At 43.6% G+C, this 23,625-nt stretch overlaps 1 protein-coding gene across 1 annotated transcript in view; it reads left to right on the top strand.

The window, feature by feature from the left end:
* LOC129698359 (copper-transporting ATPase 2-like) overlaps positions 1 to 2,820 on the top strand; it is a 72,643-nt gene extending 69,823 nt beyond the window's left edge. The window contains exons 18-19 of the mRNA XM_055637463.1: positions 753 to 855; positions 2,336 to 2,820. Coding sequence (XP_055493438.1) covers positions 753 to 855; positions 2,336 to 2,378 — 146 coding nt within the window. The 3' untranslated portion in view covers positions 2,379 to 2,820. The remainder of the gene's footprint in view (positions 1 to 752; positions 856 to 2,335) is intronic.
* Positions 2,821 to 23,625: the final 20,805 nt, after the last annotated feature.

The following is a 23,625-nucleotide window of genomic DNA, read 5'->3' as shown; positions in this document are numbered from 1 at the left end:
GATGTGCAGTTTACCAAGGAGTACAAGTACCTTGGAGTGTACCTGGACAGTAAACTGGACTGGTCCAGGAACGCTGAGGCCCTGTACAAGAAGGCTCCCCTCCTTCAATGTCTGCAGTAAGATGCTGCAGATGTTCTACCAATCGTTGGTGGCCAGTGCCATCTTCTGTGCTGCCATGTGCTGGGGCAGCAGGGCAAAGACCGTGGATGCCAACAGGATAAACAAGCTGATCAGGAAGTCTGGCTCCGTCCTGGTGGTGGTCTTGGAGGGGAGGATGCTCCTCAAACTGCGGAGCATCCTGGACAATACAGCTTACCCCCTCCATGACACACTGGTCAACCTGAGGAGTACCTTCAGCCACAGACTGGTTCCAACAAAATGTCACAGGATATCCATTTTCCCTGTAGCTATCAAACTGTACAACTCCTCCCCCTTCTGTCATGGGGTAGACTAAGACTGGACCCCATCCGCCCCCAATCTTTGCCCATCCTCAATCCTTTCCATTCATATCTTTAACTTCATGTTTCATGTATTTTGTGTTGTATGACTGTTGACAGATCAATTTCCCTCCCGGGATAAATAAAGTTCTATCGTAGCGTATCATATCGTAACAACTTGGTGATCATATATTGGCAGTGTAAAGTGTTAAAGTGAGATCTCACTGAAAGCCGTGTACAGGTGGCCAAATGTCATTGAGCCTCAACACTGAATGACTGTTGTGATGATTGATTCCCTGCCTGTATGTTTTTCAGGAGTGTTTCTCCCTTTCGGCGTGGTGTTACAGCCATGGATGGGGTCAGCTGCAATGGCAGCTTCTTCTGTTTCTGTTGTCCTCTCCTCGTTAATGTTGAAATTGTGAGTAACTGAGTGTTCCGTTTTCCCATGTTAAATCAGCTAGTCAGAACTGATTTTTTTAATTTCACAAACAGATTGATGATATCATTTGCATGTTATAATTCTTTCAAAGTTACCAATGCATTGGCAGAGGTGAGGTTGTTTCAATTTACTCCCTCTATAGAATTCCAAGATGGAATCCAAGGCTACAGAACTTACCTGAATACAAACTTTAGAAAACGTCTCTCGCAGGGAATGGAGGGATATGGCTCACTTGCAGGCAGAGGAGATTAATTTAACTTGGTATCATGTATGGCATAGATATTGTGGGCAAAGGGACTGTTCCTATGATAGACACAGTACTGGAGTGACTCAGTCAGTCAGGCAGCATCTCTGGGGGAAAAGGATAGGTGACGTTTCAGGTTGGGACTCTTCTTCACACTGAAAATAAAGTGGGGGGGGAGGTGGCGGAGAGCAGCTGGAAGCGACAAAAGAGCAGGACAAATCAGATGGGCAAACAAGTGACCTTGACCTTCTGAAACACTTCACCCTATGTAATAATTGACATGTCCTTCATCAATGGGAAGCATTTATAGAAAGTGAAAGCTGAGTTGATCGTGATAAGTTAAGTTGGACAGACAGTTTTTGCAACCCCTTTCTGTTCTGAAATGATTGATTTATCACTTCCTTCTTTCTTTATTATTTCCTTCGGCTGTCTTTCATTTCCAGCATTCCACATGGTTTGAACTAAGATAATTGTCAACAATTGTTTGCCATTTATTGTACAATGTGGCTGTACATTGGGAATAAAGTGTGACATGGTGGTCTGCTTATCACTTTTAAAATAGAACAAGAACAGGTCCTTTGTCGCACAATGCCTTTGCAGAACTTCATGCCAAAACCAAATCCATTTCCCTCCATTCCCTGCATATACATGTACCTATTGAAAAGTCTCTTAAATGCCACTATTGTATCTGTTTCCACGTGTTGAGTTGTTCAATTGATGATTTAGTCCTTGTATTTATTTGGAATCGGGGAGCAATGTCAGTGTTTATTTGATTTACTCCACTAAAATAATCACACCTTGGTGGTGATTAAAATGAAATACTTTCCCAATCAGATTCTTGAATGTAATTAAAACATAGAACAGTACAGCAAAGGAACAGGTCTGTTGTCTACATTGCCTGTGGCGAACATGATGCAAAGTTAAAATAGTCTCCTCTGCCTGCACAAGATTAATTCCCCTCCATTTCTCACATATCCACATGCCTTACCAAACGCCTCTTAAACACAACACATCTTCTTATATCCAACATATCCAAAAGTTTCTTAAACACATCTGTCTCCACCACTGTATTCCAGGCAACCACCAACCTCTTTGCAAAATAATTTACCCAAACGTCTCCTTTAAACTTTGTCCCTCTCATCTTAAAGTTACACTTAAAAAATTGACATTTCCATCCAGGGAAAAAGTTTACAATTTTGTTATTCTCAATTTCAGCTATAAGAAGCCAAAATTAGAATCGTTGCATTACCGAGCATAAAGCCACCGGAAGCAGTTTACACTATCCCAAGTTATCACGCATATTTAAAATGGATGAAAGAAATCAAGATTCTCCAGAGTTCAGTAACCGGGACCTTCATCCATTTTCTCTTCACTCACCAATGTGAGAAATGATGCAATCAGAGACTATCTCTTCATGAGGAATCTGATGAACTGCCTCTGCTGGTTGGAGCCAGGATGAAGAGCATTGAATCCGAGCACTGATGGAAACTATGAACCGAGAGAATATATTCATGCTCTGCAAACTGATCAAGACTCAGGTGTTTCATGAATAGTGATAAGTTTTGTACCATGTTTACGCAACCTTTGTGAAACAGCAGTGTTGTGAGCTTTAACTTCGTGAAGGCCATTCTGAACTAAATTAATGCTAATTTAACTTTGGAGATCTGTATTGCATGGAACTGCAATAAAATTATTTTAATACTTTGCTCAGACTTCAAATTGATTCAGTTCATTTCAGAACAAAGTGATTTCCTATCAATGTTTTGTAATGGAATCCCTGGTATCTTTAAGAGTATTTTGGATTTCACTGTTTAACTCATTGCATTCTGAATGCAACTCTTTCATCATGTTTTTTTTTTTTGAAGTTGCCAGATAGAAAATGATGGTTATCCACACTTTGCAAATAAAACAAATAAATAATTTTAATAGTAAGATTAAACGAGTACTTACCAGTATGAAGTTTGATCTGTATTTTATGAGGAGTTACGGTGAGGTATTACGTGAAGATCCCAGCCCAGTGCGCAGGTGCGGCATACTTCGAAGCAGCGGTGTGAAATCACAGGATAGACACAATATTTGAAGTAAGATAGTAAAGATCATGAGACATCAGTTTATTAGTTTGATCTATATATTGAGGGTGGGAGCGGAGGGCACGTAATACCTCACCGTAACTCCTCATAAAATACAGATCAAACTTCATACTGGTAAGTACTCGTTTAATCTTACTATTTTACTTCGGAGTCACGTGAGTGATTCCGTGAAGACTTCAAAGGTCTGTGATTTCAAACCGTGTAACAGTTTTTATTTCACTCACTGCCGAAGTTTTTGAGGGAGGAAGTGTTATCGTAATCAACCAGTGGATCTGCTTTCACAAGAAACAGAAAGGTATTTGTTAACAATAACAACATAAAGAGCTCCCCTGAGCTTAAATTAATATTGCAGTTTGTAATATTCTTTCTGCAATTAAATCAGGTTTATCAACGGTTTACAATAAAAAATGTTCTGAACGTCGTTCCCTTGACCATTCTGCCGTATTGAGAATGTGGTCAACCGGGATGTCCATTCGTTCAGCCGCTGATATCAATGCTGCCCTAGTGGAATGGGATTAAAATGTATTATTATCTATTCCAGCAGCTTTCAGTACCTGTTTGAGCCACCTTGGAGTGGTTTGGCTCGTACCCCGTCTTGGGGTTTCTGTGGTTGACCCATAGGCTTTCCTCTCCCTCTAAGATTGTGGGTTGTGTCTATATATTGTAGTAGATGGGTCACCACACTCAACCTGGACTCTGGTGGGTAGGCCCGGAATCCCACCAGTGAATTGGGCGTTCCTGGTCCATATAACCATATAACGATTACAGCACGGAAAACACAGGCGATCTCGACCCTACTAGTCCGTGCCGAACTCATAATCTCGCCTAGTCCCATATACCTGCGAGTTAGGTTTTTACCAGACCTAGAATATGAACGTGATGCGTCTGGGGTAATCACCATGTTATCCAGTCTAGTTTTATGGAGTGACTGGACTCTGTGAGCGTATACGAGAGCCATAAGCATGAGCGTTTTTTAACATAGATTGAGCAAGCTGAGGGATCTGGCTGGTGCCATTCTCTGAGATATGTCAATATCACACCAATATCCCATACATGGGTATACCTGGGTTTTTGGGGCTTATTATTATAGTTGCCCTTCATAAGTTTATCTTCAGTGGATGGGATCCCATGCTCTGCTGTCATGCTGTTTTAGATAAGCAGACAAGGCGCTCCATGCTGTATTTACGGCACTGTAACTCACCTTTTAGTCATGGTGTAGATGTTCCAGGAACTCCAATACGTCAGTGGTTGAATAGTTTGGTATGTTGTCCCTGCGTCGTGGCAGTATTTTACCCATGTTAGCTCTTGGTGACTGTTCGCAGGGATGCCGACATGGTGGTAATGGTTCCTTTGGATAATCCCAGTCCCTGGTAAGGTCTATTCAAAACCTGCACCCAGAAGTTTGATGTTTTTCTGGCATGGGTGGCTTGTGCCTGATACTGGGTTGAGTCAGCAACCATGGTCCACTAGGGAAATCCATAGGTGACTCGCCCACCGTATCGTGATGAACTGGGAACCATGGCTGTGTAGGCCGGTCGGGCACGTTCAATATCTCGGAGACAGATTCCATCTGTATTACGAAGTGCCTGACTGATGAGGCAGAAGGGAGGAAGGCAAAGCAGAAATTCCCCCTTCCAGCGTGTAGGCATCTATCGCTGCTGCCTCTGAATTCTGGTTCCTAAGTCACATACATAGGTTACTGCGATTCCGTCTTGTGCAACCAAATTGATATCTGGCTTTCAAACTGCTTAATACCTTTAGCAGATATTTTGGGTTTGACATCTATTCAATGTTATCATAAATTTTGCCCGTGACGTGGTGTCTCCCACTGTTCTAGCTTCCTAGGAAATAGGCAGCTGATAGTTAAAATGTCTTTTGACACACCATTGCCAGATCTGTTTCCAATTTGTTGCACGATAATGATTTTATGCTCCCCATATGGTTGATATAAGCCACCACCATAGTATTATCAATCCGTAACCGCATAAGTACGTGCTGCATTTGAAATGCATATGCTTTTTAGCCCAATAGGCGATCACCAATCCCAAATAGTTGGTGCCCGGTGTGTGTAGTAACGATGATTCTGAATTGGTCCATCTGTTACCTGTGCTGGATATGGAGTTTAGTTGCTCCCCAGCCTAAAGTACTGGCATCGGTTTTTAATAACCAAGTTGGGATTGGTGACAATAATAGGGCTGAAAACTATGCCAAACATATGTCTGCCCACCACTGTAATTGTGATATAGCTTCAGTGGGTACATTCATGATTTGATTATAGTGACCCAAGCACCTTGGCAGAGTAACAGTCATATGGATGGAATTGATATTGAAGCCCAGATAATCCATGGTAGTTAACGGCTTCAATACTGGTTTATCTGGGCGTGGGATGAACCTCAGTGCTTTAGGGAGCTGTTTCGTAGCTAGAACTGCTGCCACAGCTAATTCCTTTGTTTCCCCTAATATGAGGATATCATCCAATATATGCCATGATTAGATTCAAATTTAATTTTAATTGTCATTGTCAGTGTATAGTACAGAGACAACGAAATGCATTGGAAACAACGAAATGCATTGCTTGTTTTCTTAATATTTTCATGGCTATTTTTAATATTTATAATAGTTTAGGGCTGAGGTTAGACCATTGGGAATGCTCTATTCCATAGTTGCCCTAACCGGGATATCCATTATCCAGGTAAAATGTTTTAGTTGTATCTACAATGATCCTAGTGTATGGGTATAAGATAGTTTGCATCTTCCATATCAATGCTCGCCATAAGGTATGCTTTGGAGATCAGATGTCTGGCAGTGACAAAAACCCGTCTCCATCTTAAAGTGTATATACTCAACAGATTTATTTAGTGATATTAGATCAATGATGATGTTACATTCATGATCTTTTGTAGTTTTAGTGAATATATTCGATACAAATTCCAATGGTTCATGTTTACTCTCATGATCCATTTAGTGATGAGCCTTTCTAGTTCAGCTTGACCTTCTCACTTCTCTTTCTTAGAGGGAGAAAATGCCCTTTGGGCGCATTGCTGAACTGGTGGTAATATGCCCAATTTGAATTCAAGTTTATATCCACTAATACTGTTGAGTATATATTAGTTATTTGTGACTGCACCCATGCTTTATCAACAAGTGTAAATGCCCCCCCCCGCAGTTAGCAGAACACCCTTATTTAGTGTAAACTGGGAGGAACCAGACTACCTACCTCCATGTTTATTGTTTTTTCATGAAGGCTTAGTTATGCTGGTATGTTGGTGCTGTCGGTGGGGCGGCGCATTTTCCCACGGCTCCGCTCTGGGCCCCTGTCTAAAAAGAACTTTGGGGGTAATGTGAAGCGGTCGCCAGGCTTTCACCAGTCCTTGTTCGATATTTGCTGGTGGATGCCGAGGGGTGCTGCCAGCTGGGTGTTGGATGCGATGTCCTGCTCGTTCCATGTCAGTCGAGTATCCCAAATTTGGGAACATCTTAGGCGTCAGCACACTCGTAGTGCAACGGGATAGTCTCATCCTGGGAGAACCACCTTGGTGATCATGGCGTCTCGCCTGCCAGGTGAGTATGATCCGTGGAAAAAACGAGCAAAGGCGGTGACATCTTGACCCTCTGTTAGGAGCTTCAAAGTTCGCTGCTTTTAGCTCTTGTCTGCGAGTCTGCTGACCCAGCTGCCTGCGGATTTGCCTCTAGAAAGGCCTACTCCTGCAGGGCTTTGTTTGGGAAGATGGTCGCGTGGAGGAGCCATGTAGTGGCCCACGACACCCAGTAGCTCTTCCTGATCCTGCTCCCCTGGCATACTGCTGTTCTCGTCCGCCTGCCCAGCGTTTAAGCCAGCCCAGCCCTGGCCTCCTTAGCTAGCCTCAAAAGAGGGAGCAAAAGGGTGTGCTATAAATTGGAGGAGGCATAGCTCAAACTCCATTGTTGTATCAATCCCTCAACAAGGGAGATGGCTAGTGCAATGGCACTGGGGTAGGAGTGTCAGCTCCCTTGGCATTCAGCCAGTGCCCCTCGTTTTCCCTGGAGGTGAACTCCATGACCTCCTCTGGCTTGGGGAGACAGACATACTTATTTTTGCTGTCTCCAGCCTGTTCCAGTGTTGGAGGAAGTTGGTTCCTGTAGAACCTGTAATTTTGGTAAGTTTTTTGTCTTACCTGTATGTAGAGGCTGCCTGCCGTTTTTCAGGCGGCATTGAAGCGGTTCCCGGGCGGCGATTCTCCTTGTCAGGAGTCTGCAGGGCTGCCGGTCGGGTTTTTAAACTTCCCGCCGGTCCGCTGCTGTTACCAAACAGCTGTTCAGCGGACCGGCATAGCGCAGCTCCCTGTCAGCGGTCCGCAGCGTGTGCGGTCCCGTTTGCGCCTTTCCCCCTCCACTGTCGGCTCCTTCGCTGGAGTCGAACGGGGGCCGCTTCCTCTGCTGCTTTGCTCCCCCTGGAGCAAAAAACCACAAGGCCCGATTAAGGTAAGTACTTACCTCACGTCCTTGGTTTGCGGGAGCCCGACTCCCGCTGGCCGCGTTGCACAGCTGTGCGATAATGCCGCACCTGCGCACTGGGCTGGGATCTTCACGGAATCACTCACGTGACTCCGAAGTAAAATCAACAGTCAAACGAAGTAACATGTTCGGCACAGACATTGTGGGCCAATGGTCCTGTTCCTGTGCTGTACTGTTCTATGCTCAGATCTATGCCAAGCTCATTGAGATAATGAAGAGGGACCTTTGTGCTGTTTAATAAGTCAGTATGTTGGACCAAATCAGGCAAGATGGGGAAAATAGGTTCATCAAGAACATATAGCAAGACCATGTGTGTATGACCATGCGTACATACATGCATGCGTGTGCGGTCAGAGTGTATCTGCGAGTCTGTCCACTGGTGTTTCATACCAGGTCTGCAGTGGAGCCTGGTCTCTGGACCTTCTTGCCCTGCTTGTCTGTCAGTATGCAGTGACAACCTCGTGTGAAATCAAACTTGCAGGCAGGCATCTTGCACCCCTCACAACCGGAGTGGAAGCAAGGCCTGGTGACCAGAAGGGACTGCCTGAGATGTGCCTCCTTCTTGCTGGTTCATCTTAACCTGAAGAACAGGAAATACGGCCAATTACCCTCATTCTTTCAGCTTTCCAGGGCTGCAAATCGCATAATGAATCATTGAACAGTATTTGAATAAAGAACTGATGTACTGTATTTCAAATGTCACCACTGAAGATATTTTGCAGCGTTTGTGTTCAATGATAGACACATGCAAGCTTTGAGGCATATTCAGGAACCAGATGATGGAACGCTGACTCCCCCAGTATGTGAAACATGACTACACTATTGTTACGCCACATTTATTTTGTCTTGCTACCTATGCATAGTTCCTGAAAACTATTCGGATTCGTTCTTCTCAAATAATAAAGTTCCCTAATTCATGGATGCAGAAAGCTCATAAAGCAGGAGCCTCACCACAAGGTGAGAGTGAACTGTATATTACGGTAAGCAGGACAACTTTGTTTAGAGTTGAACAGCACAGAAACAAGCCCTTCAGCCCAACTAGTCCATGCCAGCTAAAATGCCCCTACTGTCCTAGTCCCATTTGGCCATAGTCTCTCTAAACCTTTCTGATCCATGTACCTGTCCAAGTGTCTTATAAACATTGTTATTGTACCTGCTTCAACTACCTCCTCTGTCAGTTTGTTCCATATACCCACCACTCTGAGGGAAAAAGTTTGTCCTTCAGGGAAAACCTTTCCCCTCTCATTCCTGTTACACTTCTGCTTCCTGTAATACACCCTGCTTCCTGTAATACACTCTTCCCACCCTGCTTCCTTTATACACTTCTTCCCACCCTGCTTCCTCCGTCTATGCCGCCCCTGCGCCTAGGATGTGGTGTTCCATACCAAGGCATCGGAGATGTCCTCATTCTTTAGGAAACGGGGGTTCCCTTCTTCCATTATAGATGAGGCTTTCACTAGGGTCTCGATATTCTACAGCTCCGCTCTTGCTCCTCCTTCCCCCCATTTGTAACAAGGACAGAGTCCCCCTTGTCCTCACCTTCCACCCCATCAGCCGTCGCATACAGCATATAATCCTCCAACACTTTCGCCATCTCCAACGGGATCCCACTACTGGCCACATCTTCCCATCTACACCCCTTTCTGCTTTCCGACGAGACCGTTCCCTCCAAAATTCCCTGGTCAACTCGTCCCTTCCCACCCCCTCCCCAGATACTTTCCCATGCAACCACAGGAGATGTAACACCTGTCCCTTTACCTCCCCCCTCGACTCCTTCCAAGGACCAAAACAGTCCAGGTGAGGCAGAGGTTTACTTGCACCTCCTCCAACCTCATCTACTGTATCTGCTGTTCCAGGTGTTAACCTATCTGCATCGGCGAGACCAAGAGCAGGCTCGGTGATCGTTTCGCTGAACACCTCCGCTCAGTCTGTCTTAACCTACTTGATCTCCCTGTGGTTTAGCACTTCAATTGGAGGAACAGCACCTCATATTTTGCTTGGGTAGTTTACACCCCAGCGGTATGAACATTGACTTCTCTAACTTCAAATAGTCCTTGCTTTCTCTCTCCATCCCCTTTCCCTTCCCAGTTCTCCTACTAGTCTTACTGTCTCCGATTACATTCTATCTTTGTCCCACCACTTCCCCTGACATCAGTCAGAAGAAGGGTCTCGACCCAAAACGTCACCCATTTCTTCTCTCCAGAGATGCTGCCTGTCCCACTGAGTTACTCCAGCATTTTGTCTACACTCTCACTTAAATCTATGTTCTCTGGTTCTTGATTCATCTACCCTGGATAAAATAATCTGAATATTCACCCTATCAATCCCCTAATGATTATATATACTTCTATAAGATCACTCCTGAGCCTATTGTGCTTTCAGGAATAAAGTCTTAGTCTGCCCAATCTCTCCCTATGTTTAGAACCTTGAGTCCTGGCAAAACCTTGGGTTGGATAGAGTGGATGTGGAGAGAATGCTTCCACTAGTGTGAGATTCTAAGACTAGAGGTCAGAGCCTCAGAATCAAACTAAACAAGCGGGTATTCACAAGCCGGGAAGCTGCCGAGCCCCCGGCCCCACACACGATGCTCCAAGGATGTAGCCAGGTACTCACAACACCTTCATGCTGCTCACTCTCTCTGCCTGGGAGCTCCCACCAATGTGGCACCAGCTCAATGGGTAACCTGGCGGAAGTGGGCTATTGGTGCAACAGGAGCTTGGGTCCGCTAGAACCAAATATCAGTTATGTGAGGGTTTACTGTAAATCATTTCAATCATAGGGAGCTTAGCGTTATTGTGAGGGTTACAGGCAATACTGTAAAATCAGTTTAGGCAAGCCTGCATAGACCATTATATGATCATGGCTGATCTTCAGCGTTCCTGCCTTCTCTCCATAGCTGCTGCTGCCTGGCCTCAACTACCCTCTGTGGCAGAGCAAGATTCACATCTTGCGTGTCAGAGTCTCGGTTTAAAGGATTTCCCCTTTATCCTTAAGCTGTGACCCCTTGTCCTGGACTTCCCAACATCGGGAACAATCTTCCTGCACCATGGCCAGATGGTCAGAGTCACTGCCACCATTGCCTTTCATCACTGGGAACAAGGAGCCTCTCTCACTTAGTGTAGATGGGTGCCCTGAAATATCAGCACTCCAGGTATAATCAAGACCTGGGCCGTGAACATTTGAGAAGCCTCTGACAGAATGAGACCCTAGACATGTTCAGGCTCTCTGTCTCTGTCTCTGGGACCTGGGATTGGTGGTGGGAGGGTGGAAACTGTAACATAGAGCATAATAAATGAGGTGCACTGCTTCTGGATGAAGAGATTGGCTCTGCATCTGCACTGTCTCAAATTCAACATGGAGCAGTTGAGCTCAATGCTATAATCCATTAGGTCTACCACATGCCTTAAATGTGTCTGGGCGATCACAGGATGTTCTCTGGTTCTGATGGCCACTGCCTGATCTCAGTAACTGATTAATGCAACCATCTGAGGTTAATCAGCACAATAATTTAAAGCACAAATTGTACCCACGGCTCAAAGACCTCTTCACTTACAAACAGCACAACAAGGTGGAAAATTGAGAGGTGTCTAAAATACAATACAACACAATATTTATCCTCAGTGAGGGTCAAACGCAACTCTGTTTCTATAGCCATACAAACAAAACAATTCCTACAAGACATACAAACTATCCAATTCACACAAACATCCATTACAGTGAATCTCCTCCTCACTGTGATGGAAGGCAAAATCTTTTTTCTCCCCTGCACCATTTTTCTCCCGCCCTTGAAGCCCCAGGCGGGCGACGGTAAGTCCCACGGCCATTTAAGGCCGCGCCGGGAGATGTACGGCCCCGCTCCAAGTCTACGTGTCACAAAGTTGGAGCCACCGGCGGGCGTTGGAATGTCCCACGGCCATTAAAGCCACGCTGGGCGATGTGCTGCCCTGCTCCGGGTTGTTCCAACCCCGCGACATGGGCTGGAGAAGTTGCGTTGCGGAGCTCCAAAAAGCGGTTTTCCACCCGGACCCGCGAGCTCCCGATATCGCAGTCCATCGGCCTGCAGTTGTTGCCTCCGAGCTCTGGAGTCGGTACGCAGCAGCGAGCCACCACCGCTCCCCACGCTCCGAGGCCGGCCAGCCCCACGATGGTAAGTCCACAGCTCCGCAGGCTCCGCGACTGGAGCCCCCAGGTCGTTCCAGTTGGAGGCCCCTCCATGGTGCTAGGCCCCAACGACAACGGAGACCCGACAGGGAAAAGGTCGGGTCTCGCGTGCAGGGAAGAGATTTTAAACAGTTTCCCCCTCCCCGCCCCCCACATATACACAGTTAAAAACAGTATTAAAAATAATACGGACACCTACATTTAACTAGACAAAAAATAAAAAAAAGACAGACAGGCTGTAGAGACCGCTGCAACAGTGAGTCGCGCCGCTAACCAAATCATGAGGGGAATGGATAAGGTGAATGTAAAGAGTCTTTTACCCAAGGTAGAGGAATCAAGAATGAGAGGACACAGGTTTAAGGTGAGTGGGGACAGATTTAATTGGAACTTAAGGGTCAACATTTCCACGGTGGCTATATAGAACGAACTGCTAGAGGGGGTAGTTGAGGCAGGTATAGTTTCAACATTTAAAAGACACTGGACAGGTACATGGATAGGAAAGGTTTAGAGGGATATGGGTCAAACGTGGGCAAATGGAACAAGTGTAGATATGGCATCTTGGTCAGCGTGGAGGAGTTGGGCTGAAGGTCCTGTTTCCATTCTGTATGACTCTATTTGTGTAACAATATTAATTGATGCATTAGTCTTGTATTCAAGTGATGCACAAAAATGTTAATTTGTTAAGAACAGCTAAATCATTATTCAATTAAAATGGAATTATTAAATATACAAAAAGAATGTTTACTAATGAAATAAACCTTGTAAATGGGATAGTTATCTACTGTCTAGCAAATGACCGTGCATTGTTTAAATAATGTCCCATTCAATTTTCCACACAAGAGAACCCAAGGGCTTAACAAACCTGTGTTTGTTAAAAGAAGAATTGGATAGTGGTGGTGAGAGAGGGGCTGGGTGGGTGGACTGATGTGGTCTTTAAAGTTGGTGTGTCTTCAGCACCCAGTGTTGGTGCAACTGCTCTCAATCAGAAATCAGTGAATGGCTTATTAGATGTTCTAATCATTGTAACATCAGAGATGGGGAATCACCCAATCCAAGCAGTGTAAGTGTTTAAGAAGGAACTGCAGATGCTGGAAAATCGAAGGTAGACAAAAGTGCTGGAGAAACTCAGCGGGTGCGGCAGCATCTTGGAGCGAAGTGTAAGCGTGTCAGTAGTTATGGGGTGAAGGCAGGAGAATGGGTTTGAGAGAAAAAATATATCTGACATAATTGCATGGTGGGGTAGACTTGATGGGCCAAATGGCCTAATTCTGCTCCTAGAACATATTTAGCCAGAAGGTGGTAAATCTGTGGAAATCATTGCCACAGACGACAGTGGAGACTGTCATTGGGTATTTTTAAGGCCAATATTGCCATGTACTCCCAGAGATGCCTTCCATTAATAACTCAAAACAGTCATTTTCAAGTGTGACAACAACATTTTTAGTCAAAAAAGCTATTTTTTTCTATGAATTCTATGTGGTTTGTGCTTGTCTTCTCAATGCGTCCCGGAGACTAGTCAACAGTAGGCGAGACAGTGTCAATGTCATTTTTAATATGAATGAATAAGTTTATTGGCCAAGTATTCACATACAAGGAATTTGCCTTGGTGCTCCACCCGCAAGTGACAACATGACATATAGTGACAGTTAGGAATGACACGTAAAACCATAAACATTAATAATAAAACATTATCAATGGGAATTAAATAAAATACCAGAGCAAAAGGAGGCTACAGATTTTTGGTTATTGAGTAGAGATACTCTCTACTCGGCACGGACTTGTAGGGCCAAGATGACCTGTTTCCGTGCTGTAATTGTTATATGGTTATATGGTTATATGGTTATATATTACTCGTGAAAAAAGCTGTTTTTATGTCTGGCTGTGGCACCTTATTTAAATCTCAATGGATTAGCATTTTTCTTGTAGGATAATGTCTGTCTTGCAATCACATTGAAGATGTGGCTGAAGAAACCCCCCCATCCAATCTCTCCTGTTTAGTCAAGCCCTCCAGTTCCAGTAGCATCCTTGTGAATCTTTTCTGCACCCTTCCCAGCTTAATGACATCAAATTAGATGACCAGAACTATGAGCATTTTGCACAAAATATTGTACACAAGTTTTTCATTGTCCAAGGAGTGACGTGCTTAGAATTTAAAATGCACTTTGGAAGTGAGTTTCTTGCTCATCTGTTATTTAGTTTGAAGGAAAGCTTGAATAAAAAACATCAGATAATCACAACACATAAACTACAGGCAGTGGCTGAAAAATAGCCATGGCCAATATGAAACCAGCTGGCCATTGTACCACTTGTTCTTTCTCTACACCTCTGAAGCATTAACTCTTATCTGTAAACTCCAAACTGGTATGAAAATTTAAAAAATATGTACATTTTGGGAATCTAAAATAAAACTGGAAAATGTGGGAAACACTCAACAGGTCAGGCAGCGTCTGTGGAACGTTTCCACTTCAAGTCAAGTCAAGTTTATTCGTCACATACACATACGAGATGTGCAGTGAAATGAAAAGTGGCAATGCTCGCAGACTTTGTGCAAAAAGACAAACAAACAAACTATAAACACAATCATAAACACACGCATATTATTTTACATATTAAATATTGGAATGTACAAAGTTCAGTAAAGTTAGTCCCTGGTAAGATTTACAGTCCGAATGGCCTCTGGGAAGAAACTCCTTCTCAACTTCTCCGTTCTCACCGCATGGCAACGGAGGCGTTTGCCTGATCGTAGCAGCTGGAACAGACCGTTGCATGGGTGGAAGGGATCTCCCATGATTTGTGGAATAGTTTAGGACCAGAGGGCAGAGCCTCAGAATAAAAGGACGTACTTTTAGAAAGGAGATGAGGAGGAATTTCTTTAGCCAGAGGGTGGTGAATCTGTGGGAATCATTGGCACAAACGACTGTGGAGACTGTCATTAGGTATTTTTAAGGCCACAGTTCATGTTCACATTTATTGTCACATGCACCAATTTAAGGTACAGTGATACGATAGTTACCACGCAGCCATACAATTAAAAGAACACAATGCACAATGGAACTTAACATAAACATCCACCAAAGCAATAAAGTTCAGTCAGTCTTCCTCCTTTTGTTCACCCTTGTTTGGGGGCATGAGGTTACGGAGAGAAGGCAGGAAAATGCAGTTGAGAGGGAAAGATAGATCAGCCATGGTTGAATGGTGGAATAGGCTCAATGGGCCAAATGGCCTAATTTTACTTCGGAGTCATGTGAGTGACTACGTGAAGAAGGGCCATCCGTCTGCGTGTGCGTCATTACGTCTGAAAGCAATGCGCACAACGGACTGGCAGAAGCACTGCGGCCTCCCATCAATTGGGATTTAAAAAGCGGCAGGTAAGAGTTGTTGAAAAACTTATCTGCGGTCTTTTTCAGGTGTGAAATCATTGTATTTTCAGGCCCAAGATGTCGAAAGTGAAGAGACGGTCCGTGGGGAAGTCGGCTACCGAAGATATTCCGGGTAGCGGGCGACGGTCTCTTTCTCCGACATTGCCGTCGGCAGCAGAACCGGCAGCAGCAGACTTGGTGCAGGAGGAGAGCACTGTGGTGGTCGCGGCGGGCCGTAAAGCCACTCACAAGTCTGCCAGACCCGTTGACTGGGATGAGTCCGGGGAAGAGGGATATCCTACCTCAACGGGGACTTGTGGAGAAGTTGCTCCATAATGATCTGCTCCAAAGGAGGGAGCAGTATCAGCACGGGTCTCCACAGCAGACCGTGCCAGCAGCCTCATACATGGGGCAGCACAATGTCTTCCCCATTGGAGGGGGAAGTGCATATGGAAGAAATTACTCTGAATTAGAGTATGGAAGTACAGTGGGGGAACATGTCCAGGGACGTGCAGAAGAAGTACCACTGCAATCATCCAGGTTTGCCATTACAATGCCATTGGGTGCTCCCCTGGATGAAGATCTGGCTAGTAATATTAATTATCTAGCATCTCATCAATTAAAAGACCTGGCCATGGAAGAAACCATAACCAGATACCCCCTACCAGCTAACTATGCTTCCCTGAAGGTCCAAGCAGTAAACCATGTCATCTGGCGACAGATTGGACCAATCATCCGAAATCAGGAAATGAAATTCCAGAAGGTATTAAACCTACTGGGGTCTGGTATTACATCATTTGCAGGAGGAGTGGAAGGAGGACTCCTTACCGACTGAGAACAAGACACAATGGCACTGTGCAATGCCCATTTCGAGATCAATTGTATTCGCAAGAATGCAATAAAACCGTCAATAAACTCGAAATTCGCTGTTCTATGTAAAGCCAGAAATGTCCAACCCGCAAACTACCTGTTCGGGGAAGATCTGCCGAGACAAGTACGGGATTTGGACGACGAGGCAAAAACTATCTGCCTCATAACCAGAGGCCAGGCTACTCAAAAGGGTCCATCGCCAAGGATGCATCCTTACAGCTCTAGATGTTTCAGGCCTAGAGGGCCAGGCACTGGCGGAAGACCTACACCAGAATCAAGGTCTTTTTTAGGGGCAGGCCCCAGCTGGCCCACAGCAAGGATGAGGAAAGAGCAACCACCAGCTCAACCTTCCAAACCTCGCCAACGAAAACCAGGGCCATACCGCCAGTAACGTCAGAGGTAAGTCAAACCAGTTCCTTAGGGAACACTTCAGACAGGCCTCAGGTACAGGTGGGAGGAAGGTTAAAATATTTTTTGTAAGAATGGTGTTGGGTCACGACGGAACAGTATACAAGGGTTCAAAATTGAGTTCATTTTGAATTCATCACCACCCACATTGCATTCAAATTATCGCACATATGTTTTCTCTCAACAAGAAACTATGGATATACAGAAGGGGATTGGAACTTTATCTGAAAAAAATGTAATTGAGAGGTCACATACAGAACCTCACCAATTCATATCCAATATTTTCTCAAAAGAGAAAAAAGATGGAGGGGTCCGCATCATTCTAGATCTTACGGAACTCTCGTTGTCTCTAATGCATTTCGTTGTCTCTGTACTGTACTGTACTGTACACTGACAATGACAATTAAAATTGAATCTGAATCTGAATCTGAACTCAATACATATGAGCAATATAAACATTTCAAAATGGACAATTTTGGAACAGCTATTCAGTTGGTTTCCAAAAATGGTTACATGGCATGCATCAACCTCAAAGATGCATACTATTCGGTGTCTATTCACAAAGAGTACAGGAGATATTTGAAGTTTAACTGGATGGATCAATAATGACAATACAAGGCACTGCCAAATGGGCTGACATCAGCCTCCAGACTATTTACTAAACAACTGAAACCAATTCTGGGTCTACTAAGGGCTCAGAACCACATAGTCATGGCATATTTGGATGACATTTTTTATTTTTGGAGTTACCAAAGAATTGGCAAAAGCAACAGTCAAAGCAACCTAAACCATGTTTGAAAGATTTGGTTTCCTCATCCATCCAGTTAAATCAAAATTGACACCTACCAGGGTAATTGATTACCTAGGATTTACAATCAACACAGTTCAAATGTTGGTGACGTTGCCTAGGGGCAAACAACAAGATTTGACTAAAGCCTGCAATGACCTGATAGTCAAATACAAGCCATCTATCAGGTAAACAGCGAGTGTAATTGGCAAATTAGTAGCTGCATTTCCAGCAGTATGTTACGGGCCTTTGCATTACCAGAATTTACAACAAGCAAAGGAACGAGCACTCGGATCCCATGCAGGCCAATTTGGCAAACCTATGCGATTGCCAGCAGGGGCCATTGTTGCATTACAATGGTGGATGATGAACTTGAGTCATTGCTCAAGGGAAATCTTGCTCGAAAGCCCATCGGTGGTTCTTCAAACCGATGCAAGTGGTTTAGGATGGGGAGCTACTGACACAATCAAGAGCTGTGGGGGAAGATGGAATGAGCAGGAGTCTGTGATTCTCCAACAACATGGAATCCATTACCTGGAATTGTTGGGGGCACAATATGGGCCCAAGGCTTTCTGTAGCAACATGCAACATGTGCATGCACAGATTCAGATAGATAACACTACAGCGGTGGCATATATCAATCACATGGGTGGTGTAAAATCTGTATCTTGCGACAGATTGTCAAACCTCATTTGGCACTGGTGTATCAAGAGGGATATTTGGGTCACCGCGGTCTATCTACCAAGTAGATATAACACGGTGGCAGATGCTAGGTCACAAATATTTAATGACAACACAGAATCTGGAATGAGCTGCCAGAGGAACCTATAGATACAGATACAATTACAACTTCAATTGGACAGATACATTGATAGGAAGGGTTTAGAGGGATATGGGCCAAATGCAGACAACTGGGACTTGGTAGGCATGGACAAGGTGGGCCGAAGGTTATGTATCTGAGCTGTACAAATGACTCTATCTACTTTCACTCTTGTTTTTCTTGTAGTTAGATTCTAATTTGCCGAACAAAGTATCAGTTAATGGCATGAAAGTAAAGAGATTCTGAGGAGAGGAATAATCAATATTTGTGGTACCTGTAGTAAAGTGGAAGAGAGTTGAAACAAAATGGAAATGTGTTTTTTTTAATTGGACAATAGATTTCCCATCACAACAAATCCTTCAGAATGATCATGATCACGGTCTTCAGGTAAACATAGAAACATAGAAACATAGAAATTAGGTGCAGGAGTAGGCCGTTCGGCCCTTCGAGCCTGCACCGCCATTCAATATGATCATGGCTGATCATCCAACTCAGTATCCCGTACCTGCCTTCTCTCCATACCCCCTGATCCCCTTAGCCAGAAGGGCCACATCTAACTCCCTCTTAAATATAGCTTAAATATAGGTAAACACTGTGACAAGTCATTTTCATTGATCATCAGACACATTCTGTGATGGTGACATTTATGTCCGTGCATACAGTGCAGTAAAAATATTACTATACATAAACACAATCATAGTTAAGTAGAAGTGTATAGGAATAGACAGTATATAAGAGTCGCCATGTTTTGGGGCCATTCTCCATGATTCTAATGATGTTTTAAACAGAGAGTTCTGAAAGGGCCTGTCCCTCTTTCATGACTTAATTCAAAACCTCTGCTAAGTTTAAAGGACCTAAAAAAAAAGCATGATCATGGTAATCTATGAACTCCTACGACCTTCCACGACTTTGTTCACAGACTCCTATGACCTCCTACGGACTCATTATGAACATTCTGCAGGTTTGAATCAAGGGGAAAACTCGGAAGAATTCGTGAATTACCTCGTGAAAGTGGGACATGCCCCTTAACTTGTCCATAAAGTCCCGTTTTCCTGACGAAGTTGCAGTCAGCCTGGCAAAGTGAAGTTGTTGGTGCTTTCCACCACTGCACGAACACTACGTGCCATTTCGGTCACATAGAACTGATCATAGAAACAAAGACAACATCGAAACATAGAAGGTACACAAAATTGCTGGAGAAACTCAGCAATCGAAACTATCGAAACATAGAAAATAGGTCCAGAAATAGGCCATTCGGCCGTTTGAGCTGCCAGAGGAGGTCGTTGAGGCAGGTAGTATAACAACATTTAAAAGACATTTGGACAGGTACACGGTTAGGAAAGGTTTAGGGGGATATGGACCAAACGCACGCAGATATGACAGACGTAGATAGGCATCTTGCTCAGCACGGGCAAGTTGGGCCAGAGGACCTGTTTCCATGCTGTATGCCGCGCAGGGTTGGAGTCATTGGATCAAGCACCGTGCCTGCCGCGGGGGGAATGAGTATACCTGCTGGTGCTGGGGGCACTCACTAGTCTCGCTAAATGAACATTTGGGTACCATTGTACAATTGTCATGGCCTGCGTTTGGGCCAGAGCGCAGGGGATAAAGCTCGCCGCTCAGTTGTTGACAACCTCCTGGAGAACTCTGACATACTATGGGTATGCAAGAGACATTCTTAGCGAAGCAAGACTTGGACAAACTCAATTCTCTCAATGACAACTTTCATGGGGCTGGGGAGTCTACAATTGACCTTGGCATGGGAATAGTTAGAGGTAGGATACCAGGTGGTGTGGCTATTCTATGGAAGAAGAAGCTTGGCTCATCAGTAAATGTGATTCGGCTTGATGTTGACTGGTGCATTGCCATACACTTTACTCCCAACGACAAGGAATTTGTATCCTGAATGTATATACACCCTATGAATGCCATCAGAATGAGGATGAATATTTAAATAGACTTGCTTTCATCTATTCTTTCATTCAAAACAATAATTATTGTAGTGTATATGTCATTGGGGATATGAATGCAGATATCTCAGATAGGAACTCATTATTTGTCAATCATATGGCTCAGTTTTGTCAAGATAATAATTTAATATTGTCAAGCAAAGTGCTTTTACCTACAGGTAGTTATACTTATATTAGTGAGGCCTGGCACACCACATCATGGCTGGACCACTGTATTAGTACAGCTGATGCACATGCCTCATTGGGGTGTGTGAGCATTCTGTACGGGGCAGCAATTACTGATCATATATCTACTGCTATGACAATAAATGTTGAACACATACCTGTGGTATCCAGAGATAGAAATAGCTTTAATACAGAAAAACTGGACTGGCCAACGCTTACAAAGGAAGACATCCTAGCCTATTATGCCCATACAGATAAATCCTTAAGCAATATTCATCTACCTAAAGATGCAATAATATGTAGTAATGTTAATTGTAAAGATATGAAGCATAGGAGAGATATCTGCTCCATGTATAATGATATAGTAAGCGCCTTATATGTAGGCAGTAAGCCCTACTGCAAGCATAAAAATAAGACACATAACATCAGGCCTGGCTGGAATAAGTATGTAGCTGAGTATCATACTGAAGCCTGTGAAGCCACCAAATCATGGGCTATGGCAGGTAGACCCGGACAGGGGCCTGTGTTTGAGCACAAGAAGCTCACTAATACAAGGTATAAGTATGCTGTTCGCTTCATCTGTAAAAATGAGCAAGCTATGAGGGCTGATTCCATGACTAAGAAGCTGCTAAGTAACAATGCTACAGATTTTTGGAATGAAGTGAGTGCTCTTAGCAGTTGCAAAACATCTCTACCATGCACTGTAGATAGAATCCCTGGAACAGCTAATATCACGGAGTTATGGCGACAACATTATAGCACTTTATTCAGCTGTGTCCAAGGTGACTTGTATAGGGTGGACAATATTGAGACTAATGACTCGATGGTGATTATGTCACATGAGGTGTATCATAACAAGCTGTCCAACAACAAAGCAAGTGGCTTGGATCATATCTCTGCTGAACATCTTAAGTATGCGAGTATGAGGATAGCTCCTCTCCTTGCTATTTGTTTTACTGGCTTTATGATTCATGGCTTGTTACCAGACTCAATGTTGTCTGTCCTGTTAGTGCCGGTCATTAAGGACAAAGCTGGTAAAGTAGGCAGCCTAAATAATTACAGGCCCATAGCTTTAGCCAGCATATTGTCAAAAGTTTTAGAAAGAGTTCTGCTGGATAGAATAAATGAGTTTGTTAACTCCACAGATAACCAGTTTGGCTTTAAAGCTAAACATGGCACTGACTTATGCATATATGCCCTAAAGGAGATTGTAAACAAATATAGAGGCAAAAACTCTTCAATCCTTATGTGCTTTATTGATGCTTCCAAAGCCTTTGACCGCGTTAATCACAGAAAGCTGTTTGGTAAAATGAGTCAAAGAGGGGTGCCTGAATACATTGTTAGAATTCTGGCCTACTGGTATGCCCACCAGACTATGCAAATAAAATGGGGCAATAGGGTCTCAGCCCCATTTGGGGTTAGCAATGGTGTTAGACAAGGGGGAATTTTGTCCCCAGTCCTTTTTAATCTATATATTGATAATCTGTCAAACAATTGAAAGCCTGTAACACTGGGTGCGTGATTGGTAATATTTTAGTAAACCATATTATGTATGCAGATGATCTTGTGGTCTTTAGTCCATCTAGCGCTGGTCTCCAGCAGCTCCTTACTATATGTTCTGTGTATGGTGTGGAACATGACATTAAATATAATGCTAGTAAGAGTGCTGTTATGATCTGTGGAACCAAAGAGGGTAAATGTCTAAAATATCCTGATTTTAAACTGTCTGACAATAATCTTAATGTCTGTAATAAGATAAAATATCTAGGGCATATTATTACAGAACAAATGACAGATGATGAGGATATTTATAGGCAACGACGCATGCTGTATTTACAGGCGAATATTCTCTTGCGTAAATTTGGTGCGTGTGCAGATGTGGTGAAGATGTCGCTATTTAGAGCATACTGCACACCACTCTACACTGCACGCCTGTGGTCGAACTATGGAAAGACAAGTATGCAGAGACTAAAGGTGGCATATCTTTGTATGCAGAGACTAAAGGTGACAAATAAACTTGACTTGACTTGACTTGATATAACGATGCCATGAGAACACTGCTAAGGCAACCTAGATAGCGTAGTGCCAGTAATATGTTTGTGGCTGCAGGAGTCAGTACTTTAGAAGCTATCCTAAGACATCACATGTATAAATTCATTTGCAGGATAAATGACTCTAAAAATGTGCTCATTGTGGCCTTGCCAAACATAAGGGTTAACACTACACGCTACGAATCCCAGCTGTGGAGACACTGGTATCGTTGTCTCGTTGTAGGACATTGGTCATCTTTTAATCTGGATTTTTAACATGTATTGTGTTTTTAAAAAATATATAAATTATGTTTTTATAAGTGATATACCAAAATGTTATATGTATTTTATGATATTTGATATGCAATGCATTTTTAATGTAATGTTGCCCCTTGTCTGGACCTTGAGTCCGTAATAAAGTTTATTATTATTATTATTATTATTATTATTATTATTATTATTATTATTATTATTATTATTATTATTATTAGAAAGAGGACAGCACAGAGAGGGAACAAGGAAGCAAGGAACTACAGATTCGGGTTTACAAAAAAACACAGCTGGAGTAACTCAGCGGGTAAGGCAGCATCACTGGAGAACACAGGTGACATTTCAGGTCGGGACCCATTAAGACTGACTGTGGCGAGGGCACAAAAGCTGGAAGAGAGGAGGGGCAGGACAGGGCAAGGTCTGGCGAGTAATAGGTAGATACAAGTGAAGGGGTATGTTGATTATCAGATGAGTGGGCAAAGGGTAGGTCTAAACTCTAAATTATCAGAGTGGACGGCAAGAGGAAGATTTTGTTGCCAAGAGAGTTTTATTGCTATATGTACCAATAATGAAATCCTTACTTGTTGCTGCCTGTTCACACAATGAAACAGTTACGCTGAGGGGCGGGAGAAGAGCGGGAGTGTTTATGAGAGAAGCGGTTGCAGTCTTTTCCTTTTCCATGTCAAAAGAGCGGGCGATAATGAAAGGAGAGCGATTTACTGGAGTAGTTGACAACAGTGAAGGAACAGACACAAAATGCTGGAGTAACTCAGCGGAACAGGCAGCATCTCTGGAGAAAAGGAATGGGCGACGTTTCAGGTTGAAACCCTTCTTCAGACTGCTATTGGCTTGTGTGAAATGAAATCACACTAATGCCAAAATATAACACAGATTATTACAGAAACACGGTTTATTACCGCCCAGGGACTCGGTTTGTAACGGCCCAGGGAGGTTTATTACTATCCAGGGACACGGTTTATTGCAGCCTAGAGACAGGTTTATTACTATCTAGGCATACGGTTTATTACTATCTAGGGATACGGGTTATTGCTGCCTAGAGACAGGTTTATTACTATCTAGG

The sequence above is a fragment of the Leucoraja erinacea genome, chromosome 6 (assembly GCF_028641065.1).
Source record: "Leucoraja erinacea ecotype New England chromosome 6, Leri_hhj_1, whole genome shotgun sequence".
Classification (NCBI taxonomy): domain Eukaryota; kingdom Metazoa; phylum Chordata; class Chondrichthyes; order Rajiformes; family Rajidae; genus Leucoraja; species Leucoraja erinaceus.
This window is presented reverse-complemented; position numbering and strand designations above follow the sequence as displayed.